The following is a 13,700-nucleotide window of genomic DNA, read 5'->3' as shown; positions in this document are numbered from 1 at the left end:
CTGCTTAAATATAAACTGATTACTTCAAACAGCTTCAGAAGAGAAACCGAAATGTTGAATTTTTTTTAGACTGAATAGTGGGGATGTGGCTGCCTAAATTATATCTGTTGCACGAAATCTCACCTTAGTGAAAGTAATTGGATATTTTGTGAAGTTCTCTGAAACTGCATTTGTCAGTTGACAAAATTTATTTTGAGTTTGTACTATTACAATAAATTTTTAAATGTCATTGGCCTTGAATAACTTGATAATGGAGTTGGAGAAAACATGAAATAATTACAGACAAGTGGTAAATTGTATGGCACTGACTAAAACAAAGACAAACCTTTAAAGAAGAGAGGTCAAACTGAGTCTTCATGGCAGGGAAAGGTAGGATTTAGGTAGGTAGTAGGAAGCCAAAGGATAGAATTTTAAACATTTCACCTGTTCTAATGTTTCAGCTATTTAATCATTGGGAATAGAAGTCCTCTTTTTTCTAGTAGATCCACAGCAGATGAAGCCTGTTGGGCACTGAGAATTGCTTAGATCTTACACATCATTTTGGGAGGGGATTCCACAAGCAGCTGTGGTTAGAAAGTAGGATCAAGGGCAGTCTATACCTCTCTGCTCACTGTTAACAGATACTGAGCATGATTTGATTGTTCTTTCTTTGCCAAGGAAGTGTTAAAATGGGGAAAATAAGAGCTCCCTGAAAAAATACTGCACATCAAGGGGAAGGAAAATAGTCTGGAGCATTGAAGGAAGAACTGCTCTGTGAATGAGAGAAGAACTGAATGAGAAAGGAACCAGGAAGAAACTGAAAACAAAAAACATGGGCATACTTAATAACATGTAAAAAGATGTCGCCCCAGCAAAATAGGAAAAACAACCCATAAGGAGACAAGATGAAAGGTTACCACGTTGAAAAGGGGAGCCAGGTAACATGAAGAAAGATGACTGGAAACTAAAATGCTATAGCAGAACTGACATTCCACTTTGAAAGCAATATATTACAAGGAGTCAAATGTAATATTATAAATACTGAATTTGTGTGTGTGGAAGACAAACTTAGGAAGAGCTCTCATCAAAAAAGGACAAAGATAAAATGATGAGAATGAACATTTTCAGGCAGTGAATGTGAAAAACTGGGAACCCAACAAAGGAATCATAAATACTACATAGAAAGTAAATCAAACTCTTGGAACAGAAATGATTGTCAGATATAAAGATGACAATTAAAAACAAAAAAACTCTCTAACCTGAGGTATATAATATTAGAGGACGCACAGTATTCCAGATAAAATCAGTGAAAAGAGATCCATACCTAGTTAAAAGCTCAGTTAAGTTTCTTTACAACTTTGGGGAAAAAAAAAAAAACTGCAAGTGTTCAGGCCAGGGAGTAGGGGTGAAAGGGTGGTTAGGGAATACAGGTTATGTATAATGGATTGAGGAAGTTATGAAATAAAGTAATTCAGACCCAAGAGTTTCCTACTCAATCAAGTTGTCATTTAGTATAAATGTAAAAGAAAAAATATTCTCAGAAATGAAAGGGCTTGAAAAATATATTGTTGACTTACCATTTTGTAAAATATTTTATTAAACATTTGATCTAGTTGACCCAGGGATCACTCAAATTTAGTAACAGAGACTAGTTTTGATAAGAAAGTATTGGTGAACCTCCCTTTGGTACTGTCAGTGGACAGAACTTCTTTTTATAGGAGCCTGAGAAGAAGAATTATTGCTGTAGCATTCCACATCTGAATGAATTGGCCATGCCTTTTGGCTTTCATGACCCATATAGGTCCGTACAGTGTTTGCATACATTCCTATGTATGTTACAGCTAAGAATGCTCCATTTATTTCTAAAGACTGCAGTAAAACAGAACAAGATAATATTAGCATGAATGGAAGGAGTAAGGGTGATGCTGCTTCTCCTTATTGGTCTGCGTTTTCTGTATTGACTTTAAAGAGTATGAATGACTTTCAAAATGAAAATGAAAATATACTTTCTGTCATCCTTTCTTAACCAGAATACTACCAGGGAATTAATCTTAGTGTCCTAAGGCAGTGGTTTTCAAGGTGTTATTCCTGTACAAACAGTTTCAGCTGCACTTGGGATTTTGTTAGAAATACACATTCTTGGGCCCTACTCCAGAGTCACATTGTAGAGGTGGAGCCCAGTAGTCTGTTTTAACCAACCTTTCTAGTGATTTTGAGTCATGTTAAGTGTGAGAACCAGTGACCCAAGATATCTATTATATGTAATGAATTAACTTTTTTCCTATTTCTGTCCTATGCTTCAACAATGGTACCAGTTTTATACCATCCTTGAGAAAATTGAGAAAATAGTCATTTCATTTGCAGTAATATGTGGTTCAAATGAGGAACTCCTCAAAGAGAAAGGTTCTTTTATTGTCAGCTCCCCTAATAAAACCTAAATTTTTTTTTCTCCAATTGGATCTGCCCATATACGTGCTCCATATATACTCTATATGTAATTCATCCTTAAAGGCAAAAGTTCTACCCTATTTTTTGACAATCTTAAATACTACTATGATGAGATATGATTTCTTCCTTCTGCTGACTCAGTGCATTCAATCTGTACTCCAAATTTGGCATTCATACTTGATTGTTATTATGAAATATGCCCAAGTATATTCTGTGGTCTGTATGGCAAGGACCTTACCATAACTAGGAATGCACAGTACATACTTAATAAATTATTAAAACAGTCCTACTCTACATAATAATCAACATCTTGTGTAGCCTAGAAAGAGAAAAATTTACTGATGGGAGGTGAACTGGCTCTTTATTTTCGTAATGAGATTTTATATGTATGTTGGCTTCAAAGGCTAATTTTTCATGTCTCATTTGCAAACTTTGCTTAATCTGGGACGTTCAGTGAACTCCAGCTTTTGAATGTAATCTGCCAGATCAGCAGCTCTCAACCTTCGTTGTATTTTAGAATCACTTGAGAGTCTTTTAAAAATCCTAGTGCCCAGACTTTACTCACCTCCCAGAACCATTTAATCAGATATTGGAGTGGGACCCTGGCATTATTAAAGCTCCCTGGTGATCCTATTGTGAAGTTAGGGTTATGAAGTGCTGATCTACTAGCAGTTCTTAACCAGTGTATGATTCAGTGTTACCTGTGGATCTTTTTCAGAACTTTCCTAAGATAGTGGTTCTTGCAGTTTAGCTTCTATCAGAATCATCTCCAGATGATTGTTAAAACAGATGCCTCTTCCTACTCCAATTTGCAGTTTAGTCATTTTGAAGTGTGGCCTGAGAATTTGCATTTGTACCAATTCCCAGAAGATGCTGATGATAGTGGAGTTACCTCACTTTAGGAACCACTACCATAAGGTGTTGAAAACACGGAGTTTGTTATTCAAAAGTCCTTTATTTTCAGATTTTTAGTAGAATTTTAGTTTTATGCTTAATTATGTAATAATTATTTTAGAATATTTAATATATACTATATTTTAATATATATTATTTTAATTATATTTTAATAATTGTTTTTAAACCCTAATATGAGAATAAGATAAGGCAAATACAGTTTAAGAAAATGTATACAAATAATAATTGTCTCTGTCTTTATCACCTCCCTCCTCAGTAAATGAAACAATTTATAATTTAAGAAAGAATTTTGTTAAAACATGAACATTCCAAAAGATGGCACCATAGAGCTTGATTTTTCTTTTCTTTTCACTATAGAAAATATTTTTTTCCAGCAAGGAAAAGGACAGTTTTTTACTGTCTCGTTATTCCCCATGAAGAGTAGCGTAACACTTTGTAGAGGGGATGGTTAATTCTATTATGTTTCAGATTTCAGAAATTCGAACATTTACTTAAGATTTTGGTATACAGTAGGATAAAAATGAATGTTTCTGAGTGCTTCTCCAGTTGGTTGATCAAAATTATGTAAGAATATATTATTCCAGTGTTTCCAAAAGAGAGAAACAAATTTTTTTATGAATAGCAATTTGAAAGAGTAGTTGATTCTGTTTCCTAGGAAGACAGATTTTTAATTTCCTTTACCCTTTAGATATCTGAAGTTCTGTTTTCTCAAGTTAATATATAACAAGCAAATTTGCTTAAAAATTAAAATTAATTATAAATGTGTATAGAAAAGAGAAAAATCCTTAAATTTTTATTCCGTACCTTTAGTACCACCCACATTTCCCTTCTAACTGAATTGAATTTAAAGAACTTTTAAGTTTCTTTCTCCCTCCTTCCTTTTCTTTTCTCTCTGTCCATCGCATTTTATAATAGAAACAAAGTTAGCTCCCCCAAGCCAATTCAAAATACAGATGCAATATGGTATTTCTGTGTTTCTCAAAGTGTCTTTAAGATGCTACTAATAAAAGGGTTTTGTGATCAATTCTTACATAATGGAAAATTAAAAGTTTTAAGGCATATTTAGAAGGGGTATGTTCTAATGATTAAAGAAGTGGGAATTGGCATAGAAATAATGAACATATATAATACCCAAAAGCCTTTCTTGGGATACAAACCAACCACATGGAAAATTTACTAGTGCTCAATCAAATAAATGGTAGCTACTGAATCAGATTAAGATTAGTCACTGATTGAGACATGTCCTTTTCTTATGAAAAAAATTAAGGTCCTCAAGATTGAATTATGTTAATGTATCACAAGGGTCTGTCTGTATGACATAAGAAGTACATCTTTGCTCAGTTTTAAAAGGTGTTCTATTTTTGCTGCTGTGAGTGACAATTGAATAGGTGACATTTTAAGAAACCATTTTTTAGTATAAAATTCTGGGTTTTTCTTAACATTTAGTTATTTAATAGAACCTGAGAACTTATGAAAGAACAGATGAAATAATTTTATTAGCTAAGTTAAGATTTTTAAAGAAACTTTTGAGTTCAGCTGTACTTTGACATTGGATATAATAGTTCTGTTTTAGTTTCTTGAGGAACCGCCATTCTGTTTTCTATAGTCTCTGTACTAGTTTGCATTCCTACCACCAGCGTGCAAGGTTTTCCTCTTCTCCACATCGTTGCCAGGATTTATTATCTCTTTTCTTGATAATAGGCATCCTATGAGGTGGTATCTCATTGTGGTATTGATTTGCATTTCCCTGGTAGTTACCTATGTCGAATGTCTTTTCATGTACCTCTTGACCATTTTGTATGTCCTCTTTGGAAAATGCCTATTCAGATACGTTGTCCACTTTTTAATCGGACGTCGTTTGTTTTTTTGTTATTGAGTTGTATGAGTACCTTGTATATTTTGAATATTAACTCCTTATCGGATATATGGTTGCACATATTTTCTCCCATTCTATAGGTTGCCTTTTCATTTTGCTGATGGTTTCCTTTGCTTTGCAGAACCTTTTAGTTTTAGGTAATTCAGTTTTTGTTTTGATTTTTGTCGACTTTGCATTTTCTGTGACATCTAAAAAATCATTACCAGTACCAACATCAGGGAACTTACCCTTGTTTTCTTCTAGGATTTTTATGGTTTTAGGTTTTACATTCAAGTCTTTAATCTATTTTGAGTTGATTTTTATGTATGGTGTAAAATAAGGATCTGCTCCTTTGTTGAAAATTAATTAACCATATATGTGTGTGGCTTTATTTCTGGGCTCTCTTTTCTGTTCCATAGATCTTTGTATCTGTTTTTATGTCAATATTGTAGTGTTTTGATTACTATAGCTTTGTAATGTAGTTTGAAATCAGGAAATGTGATACTTCCAGCTTTGTTTTTTCTCAATATTGCTTTGGCTATTTGGGATCTTTTGTGGTTCCATACAAATTTTAAGATTGTTCTATTTCTGTGAAAAATGCCACTGGAGTTTTGATAGGTATTGCATTGACTCTGTACATTGCTTTGGACAGTATGGCCATTTTAACAATATTCCAATCCATGAGCACAGAATATCTTTTCATTTATTTGTCTTTCTCAGCTCTTTCATCAATGTCTTATTTATTTCAGTGTATAGAGGTTTTACCTCCTTGGTTAAATTTGTTCCTGGCATTGTATTCTTTTTGATGCAATTATAAATGGAATTATTTTCTTAATTTTTCTTTTAGAAGATTCATTATTATTATATAGATGCGCAACTGATTTTCGTTTATTGATTTTGTATCCTGCAATTTTACTGAATTTATTCATCCTAACAGTCTTTAGAGTTTTCTATATATAATATTATGTCATTTTTAAACAGAGACAGTTTACTTTTTCCCTTATGATTTGGATTCCTTTTATTTCTTTTTTTCTTACCTAACTGCTTGGACTAGGACTTGTAGTACTACGCTAAATAAAATTGGCAGGAGTGGACATCTTTGTCTTGTTCCTGATCTTAGAGGAAAAGCTTTCAGCTTTTCCCTGATGAGTGTGATGCCAGCTGTGGGCTTGTAGTATATGGCCTTTGTTATGTTGAGGTACATTCCATCTGTAATCATAAGGCACTTAAAGGAATATTTTCTGAGAAATATGCTAGGTAATTCTGTCATTGTGTGAACATCATAGCATGTACTTGAATAAACCTAGATGGTATAGCCTATTGCTCCTAGGCTACAATCCTGTATAGTGAGTGTACTACTGCACAAAACCATGAGATTAAATCAAGCACAAGAGAAAATGATACAATCAAGAGATGCAGTAAACACGAGATGTATCAGGCTGATGCCAGAGGTACACAGCATACTGTTTTTCATCTATTTTTTTATAAGTAAAAATACTCTCTAAAATAATGAAAAAAGATAAAATAGAGAGGAAATTTCCCTTGGATTTCTAAGTGCATAGAGAATAACTTAAATGCATTCATTTTTATCTTTGTTCACTGTTGAACTTTTTTTAAGGGTGGATGGATATCTTCTTTTTCTTCATAGAGGGAGTAGGTTCCTTCTTTAACCATGGATTTTTCTCTACTTAGATCTCATTCTACCTTACTAAGGGAGCATTAGGGTTGCTTTTAGTTGCAGAATTTCTCATAGTAAATTTTTAGAGTCATTTAGTTTCTCAGTGAGCCTTTTTCATGGGTAAGTATTGTTATATTTTTCAAGATGCAATGAATTATCCTCTAACAGATGTTCCTGCGGTGTTTAACTCCATCTCACCCCTTCTATGTCTTACTGGATAGAGTCCTTTATTCTTCATTTTCCTCTACTTTTTTTCCCACTGACTTTTAGCCTAGGGATATGTAAGTACAGAATGGGGAAGTGCTTCCATTTCCTTAACAGGAACTTGGCTTTATTGTCTCCCCTTTCCCCCCATATAAGGTATTGAATTCTGGGAAATAGAACTTTGACTTTCTAGGAGAATGGGTGTTCTTGGCCACTTTTAGAGACTTGCAGATTTTCAGATCTACAGGGAGTTCTTTTCCTTTTTCTTTGGCCATTTCCTGTAGTCATATAGTCAGGATTTTGGTTCATTTTGTTTTTAACTGTAAAAGCACCCTAGGTTTTTGGTCAAGTGGCAGGCTTCTCTGCCCTGTGCTATTCTTACCCTGCCCCATTCCATCTCCACCATATTGGGTTAGAGATAATGAAGGTGCAGAAATTTAGACAGATTTAAGAGAGATGTTTAGGAAAAGACTTGGTGGGATATGATGATTGATTGAACATGAGGGATAACAGGGGGAAAGAGGAAAGGTTTGCTTTTAGGTTTCTAGGCTGGGCAATAGAATTCATATTTCTATTTCCTGTCCCCTCTGCCTTTTTTTTCCTGACATATAACATTGTATTAGTTTTAAGTGTTAATTAGTTTAATTAGTTTTAATTATTTTTTCCTCTAAGGAAGATGTATTTTTGTTTCTAGTAGGTATCTAGGGTAAGGGCCATAGTAATCCCAGATCATCACGATCTAGTCAGTAATAGGAGAATTTGAAGCCGCACTTCACTCCAATTGAGGGCTGGTCTGAATTCAAGTTACTGTAATTTCTAGGGTGTAGCATTTAGGGGCCCAATTTGGTAAGCTCTAAATTCCAATTTTTGTTTCCTTAGCGGATAGGGTTTAGCTCAATCTGTTGAAAACTCTCTTCAGTTTTTCACTGTCTTAAGATCACCAAGGTTAGATTCTGAAAATAATTTTATTGACTATCATCAGCTGTAGAAAGATATTTTATAAATATTTGTCTAAAATTCTCAGTTTATAACTTAATATGAGCTGAGCTGAGATTACTTAATGAGTTTCATAGCACACAATATGACACTAGTACTAAAACTGAGAAACTGGGAAGAAACCTCTGCCTATTTAAAATAACTCTACCGATGTGATATTTTCAAACATTTAAAAATGTTTGATCTTGCAAAAAGAAATCAGGAAGAACCACAAATACATGGAGATTAAAACAACATGCTACTGAAGAATAACTGACTCGGGGAAGAAATAAAAAGAGAGATCAAGAGATACATAGAAACAAATGATAATGATAGTACAACATATCAAAACTTTTGGGACACGGCAAAGGCAGTCATAAGAGGAAAGTTCATATCATTACAGGTCAAGAATGAGCCCAAATAAACAACCTAACACTTCATCTTAAAAAACTAGAAAAGGAAGAACAAAGGAGACCTAAAGTCAGCAAAAGGTAAGAAATAATCAAAATTAGAACAGAAATAAATGAAATTGAAAATGAAAAAAACAATAGAAAAAATAAATACAACAAAGAGCTGGTTCTTTAAGAAGGTTAATAAAATTGACAAACCCTTGGCTAGACTCACTAAAGTAAAAAGAGAAAGGACACAAACAAAATCAGGGATGAAAGAGAAAATTATGACTGACATCGCAGAAATATGAAGGATCATGCAAGAATACTATGAAAAATTATATAACACCAAATTTAATAATATAGAAGAAATGGACCAGTATTTAGAAAAATACAGTCTTCCTAGACTGAATCAAGAAGAACTGGAAAATCTGAATAGACCAATCAGCAGTATGGAAATCGAAACAGTCATCAAAAACCTACCAAAAAGTAAAAGTCCAGGACCAGATGGCTTCACCAGTGCATTCTACCAAACATTAGAAGAAGATTTAATATCTCTTCTCCTCAAACTCTTCCAAAAAATCGAAGAAGAGGCAATACTTCTCAACACATTTTATGAGGCCAATGTTACCCTGATACCAAAACCTGGTAAGGATAACATAAAAAAAGAAAACTACAGACCAAGATCTCTCATGAACAAAGATGCAAAAATCTTAAATAAGATACCAGCAAACTGAATACAGCAACATATTAAAAAGATTATACACCACGATCGAGTGGGCTTCATCCCAGGGGTACAGGGATGGTTTTCACCATATGCAAATTGATTAATGTGATACACCACATAAACAAATTAAAAAATAACAATTATATGATCCTATCAATAGATGCAGGAAAAGCCTTTGACAAGATACAGTATCCATTTATGATCAAAACACTGAACAAAACCGGTATAGAAGGAAAATACCTTAACATAATAAAGGCCATCTATGACAAACCCTCAGCCAACATTATACTTAATGGTGAAAAACTAAAAACCTCTCTAAGATCAAGAACAAGGCAAGGCTGTCCACTATTGCCACTGTTATTCAGTATAACATTGGAGGTCCTAGCAAGTGCAGTCAGACAAGAGAAAGATATAAAAGGCATCTACATAGGAAACAAAGAATTCAAACTGTCACTATTTGCGGATGACATGATTCTCTATATTGAAAACCCTAAAGACTCCACAAGAACACTGCTAGAAACAATAGGCAAATACAGTAAAGTTTCTGGATACAAAATCAATGTTCAAAACTCCAAAGCATTCCTATACTCTAATAATGAAGTGTCAGAAAAAGAAGTGGAAAAAAATAATTCCTTTTGCAATTGCAACAAAAAAAATAACATACCTAGGAATAAATCTAACGAAACATATGAAGGACCTATATAATGAAAACTGCAAGACCCTGTTAAAATAACTCGAAGAAGATACAAAGAAATGGAAAGATATTCCGTGTTCTTGAATATAGTTCAAATGACCATGTTACCTAAAGCATTATACAGATTTAATGCAATCTCTATCAAAATTCCATTGGCATTTTTTAAAGAAGTAGAACAAAAAATTATCAGCACAAAAGACCCCAAATTGCCAAAGCCATCCTGAAAAAAAAAAAAGCAAGGCTGGAGGCATCACTCTGCCCAACTTCAAATTATACTACAAATTCACGGTAATCAAAACGGCATAGTATTGGCAGCAAAACACACATAGACCGGTGGAACAGAATCCAGAAGTAAACTCATATTTATATGGGCAAATAATTTTTGACAAGCCAAAAACATTCAGTGGAGAAAGGAATGCCTCTTCAATAAATGGTGCTGGGAAAACTGGAAAGCCACCTGCAAAAGAGTGAAACTACACTGTTGTCTATCACCACACACCAAAATTAACTCAAAATGGATTAAGGATCTGAATATAAGACCTGAAACACTAAAATGCATAGAAGAGAACAGAGGAACTAAATTCATGGACCTTGGACTTAAAGAGGATTTTATGAATTTGACCTCAAAGGCAACGGAATTAAAATAAAAAATAAATGAATGAATGAGACTACATCAAACTAAAAAGCTTCTGCTCAACAAAAGAATCCATCAACAAGGGAAAGAGACAACCGTCCGAATGGGAAAACATATTTGCAAGCAACGCCTCCGATAAGGACCTAATATCTAAAACATACAAAGAACTCATCTGACTCAATAACAACAAAAAAACAATCCAGTCAAAAAATGGGCAGAGGAGCTAAACAGACACTTCTCCCTAGAGGACATACAAATGGCCAACAAATATTTGAAAAGATGCTCAACACTGCTAGCTATTAGGGAAATGCAAATCAAAACCACAATGAGCTACCATCTCACACCCGTTAGAATAGCTGTAATCAACAGGACAAGTAATAAATGCTAGAGAGGATGCGGAGAAATAGGAACCTTCATACACTGCTGGTGAGACTGCAAATTGGTACAGCCACTATGGAAAACAGTATGGAGGTTCCTCAAGAATTGATCTACCATATGATCCAGCAATCCCTTTATTGGGTATTTACCCCAAAGACTTTAAAACCCATATCCGAAAAGGTATTTGCACAGTGATGTTCATAGCAGCATTATTCACAGTGGCCAGGACGTGGAAGCAACTGGAATATCCTATGATAGATGATTGGCTAAAGAAACAGTGGTACGTATATACAATGGAATATTACTCAGCCATAAGAAGAGATGAAATACTGCCATTTGCGACAACATGGATGGATCTTGAGATAATCATGCTAAGCAAAATAAGCCAGACAGAAAAAGTAAAAAATCACATTATATCACCTATATGCAGGATATAAACCTAAAAGCAACATAGTGGTTATCAGAGGATAGAGGGTGAGGGATGAGGGGTGAGGTGGATGGGGTAAAAGGGGTCAAACATACGGTAGCTGAAGGAAACTGGACTTTGGGTGGTAAAAACAATAGAATATATAGATGTCAAATTATAATGTACGCCTGAAAATTACATAATTGTATTAACCGGTGTTACCTCAATAAACTGAATAATACTAAAAAAAAGTTTGATCTTGCAAAAAAGTGGAAGCCCTATAAGGAGAAATAGAGAAAACCACCATTTTAAGAGAAAATTTGAACATAACTTCTTTCAGTAACGTGAAACAGATATACTCAGTATATGTACATAGCTACACATTTTACATGTGTGCACATATATACCTCTTATTTTTTTTTTTGTTCAGATGTGTGTTTATTCACATTGTTTATTCAAAGATGACTGTTTACCCTTTTCAGTGACATTCAACAAATGAGAGAGACTTTCAGCCAACCTTTTTATTTTCTAAAACTTGTGTTTAGTAACCAATTTTTAAGAGATATGGTTGGCCCCATTAAATGTGAGAAAAATGATGTTGCTAATTTTATTTGATGAAATAGATAAATTTGTTAATATTCTATTTAATGCTACTGAAATTTGCTAGAATAGCTTGGTTGTGCTATTTCGATGATTGGTTACACTAACAACACTCAATGGTTCTAGGAAGAGTCGGTATTCTATAATGCTGCATCTAGTTTGAAATGAGAAGGAACTGGGGAAGAGGACATGAAACATAACAAAATAGATTGAAAACATCTCAGCTAAAACAAATCTATTCTAGTTATCAGGGATACCCGTGTATCTTTTGCCCAGTAAGTTCTTCTGAAATTATGTTGTTGAGGGTTTCCCTCCAGTCTATCCTCTGAAAGATATTCCTATGGAACATAAAGATAATTTACTTGGTTGTAACTTTTGTGAGTGTGTGAATTTTTATTTATTACAGTATTTAAAAACATTTTTTTTTTTATCTTATTTCCTTAGGGAGCTGGTCTCTCAGTTCACGGACAATTCCGAGTAGCTACAGAAAAGACTGTTTTTGCAATGCCAGAAACTGCAATAGGTAAAAAAATAAAAAATATTTGCATAATTACTTTTAGAATCATCTTTGATCCACATCAGATTATAGTATTGTTGAAGGATGATGGAATCTTGTATGAGATAAAGCAATGAAATAACTTTTAAAAAGAAATTAGAATAGGAAGATACCTAAAAATTTGTATTAGCTCAGTAAGTATATCTGAAAACACAAAAGCAAGAATGTTTAACTGGAGATGCTAATATACTGTAGTTAATTTTAGATAAAAGATTATTAAGGGAAGATATTCTTGGATTCAAATATCTATTTTGAATTTTTTGCATATACTATGAGGTATAGATCAAAGGTGTAGATCAAAAGTTTATTATTTTGTGTATGGAGATATAATAGTTCCCACCTCATTTTTTTTAAAGCTATTGTTTGTCCACTGATTGCTTTTGCACCTTTTTTATATGTGTTGATCTTGGTGCCAATACCACAATGTCTTAATTGTTGTTGCCTTAAAGTAAATTTTGATAGTGACTTTATAGTGACTTGATCAGATAGTGACAATCTTCTAATGTTGTTCTTCCCCAAGTTGTTTTCTTTTGACGGTGCAGATGCTTTGTATTTCTACATGAATTTGAGTATTTGTCAATTAAAATAGAAAAGCCTGTTAGAATTTTCATTTGGATTGTCTAGAATCTGTCTTTTTAGGGAGAATTGACATAATAGAGTCTTTGGACCTGTGAGCAATGGTATATTTATTTAGGTCTTTAATTTCTTTAAGCCAAGTTTTGTAGTTTTCTGTGTATAGGTGTTACACATCCTTTTTCAGATTTATTCTTAAGCATTTCATATTGTTTGATGCTATTGTAAGTGATATTTTTAAAAATTCAATTCTAATTGTTAGTTACCAATATATAGAAATACAGTTGATTTTTTTTTTTATTGACTTTGTATCCTGCATGCTTGTGAAGCTCACTTATTAGTTCTAGTATATTTTTTTGTAGATTGCATTGGAGTTCCTAAATAGATAGTTGTCATTTACAAATAAAATGAGTTTTACTTTTTCCTTTCCAATCTGTATTTTTTTCCTTGCTTTATTACATTGGGCAGAATCTCCAATACAGTGTTGAACAGGAGTGTTGAGAGTAGACATTCTTGCCCTTTTCTTGCTCTTTGGGGAAAACAATCAGTTCTTCGGCAATTAAGTATATTGTAGCTTTTTCATAGATGCCTTTATCAGGATGAGGAAGTTTCCTTCTATTCCTAGATTGCTGAGGGTTTTTATTAGGATTAGAATTTGAGTTTTGTCATATTTTTTTTTTCAAATGAGA

The 13,700-nt window shown here is 33.5% G+C and overlaps 1 protein-coding gene across 10 annotated transcripts in view; it reads left to right on the top strand.

Moving 5' to 3' along the window:
* HIBCH (3-hydroxyisobutyryl-CoA hydrolase) overlaps positions 1–13,700 on the top strand; it is an 81,545-nt gene that overhangs the window by 25,376 nt on the left and 42,469 nt on the right. For all 10 annotated transcript variants that reach the window (XM_039844260.1, XM_039844262.1, XM_039844264.1 and 7 more), the window contains exon 6: positions 12,327–12,405. In XM_039844260.1, the coding sequence (XP_039700194.1) occupies positions 12,327–12,405 (79 nt within the window). The remainder of the gene's footprint in view (positions 1–12,326; positions 12,406–13,700) is intronic.

Source organism: Pteropus medius, unplaced genomic scaffold (genome assembly GCF_902729225.1).
Source record: "Pteropus medius unplaced genomic scaffold, Ma_sr-lr_union100, whole genome shotgun sequence".
In the NCBI taxonomy this organism is placed as follows: domain Eukaryota; kingdom Metazoa; phylum Chordata; class Mammalia; order Chiroptera; family Pteropodidae; genus Pteropus; species Pteropus medius.
The sequence above is the reverse complement of the archived record's forward strand: the minus strand, read 5'-3'. Positions and strand labels throughout refer to the sequence as shown.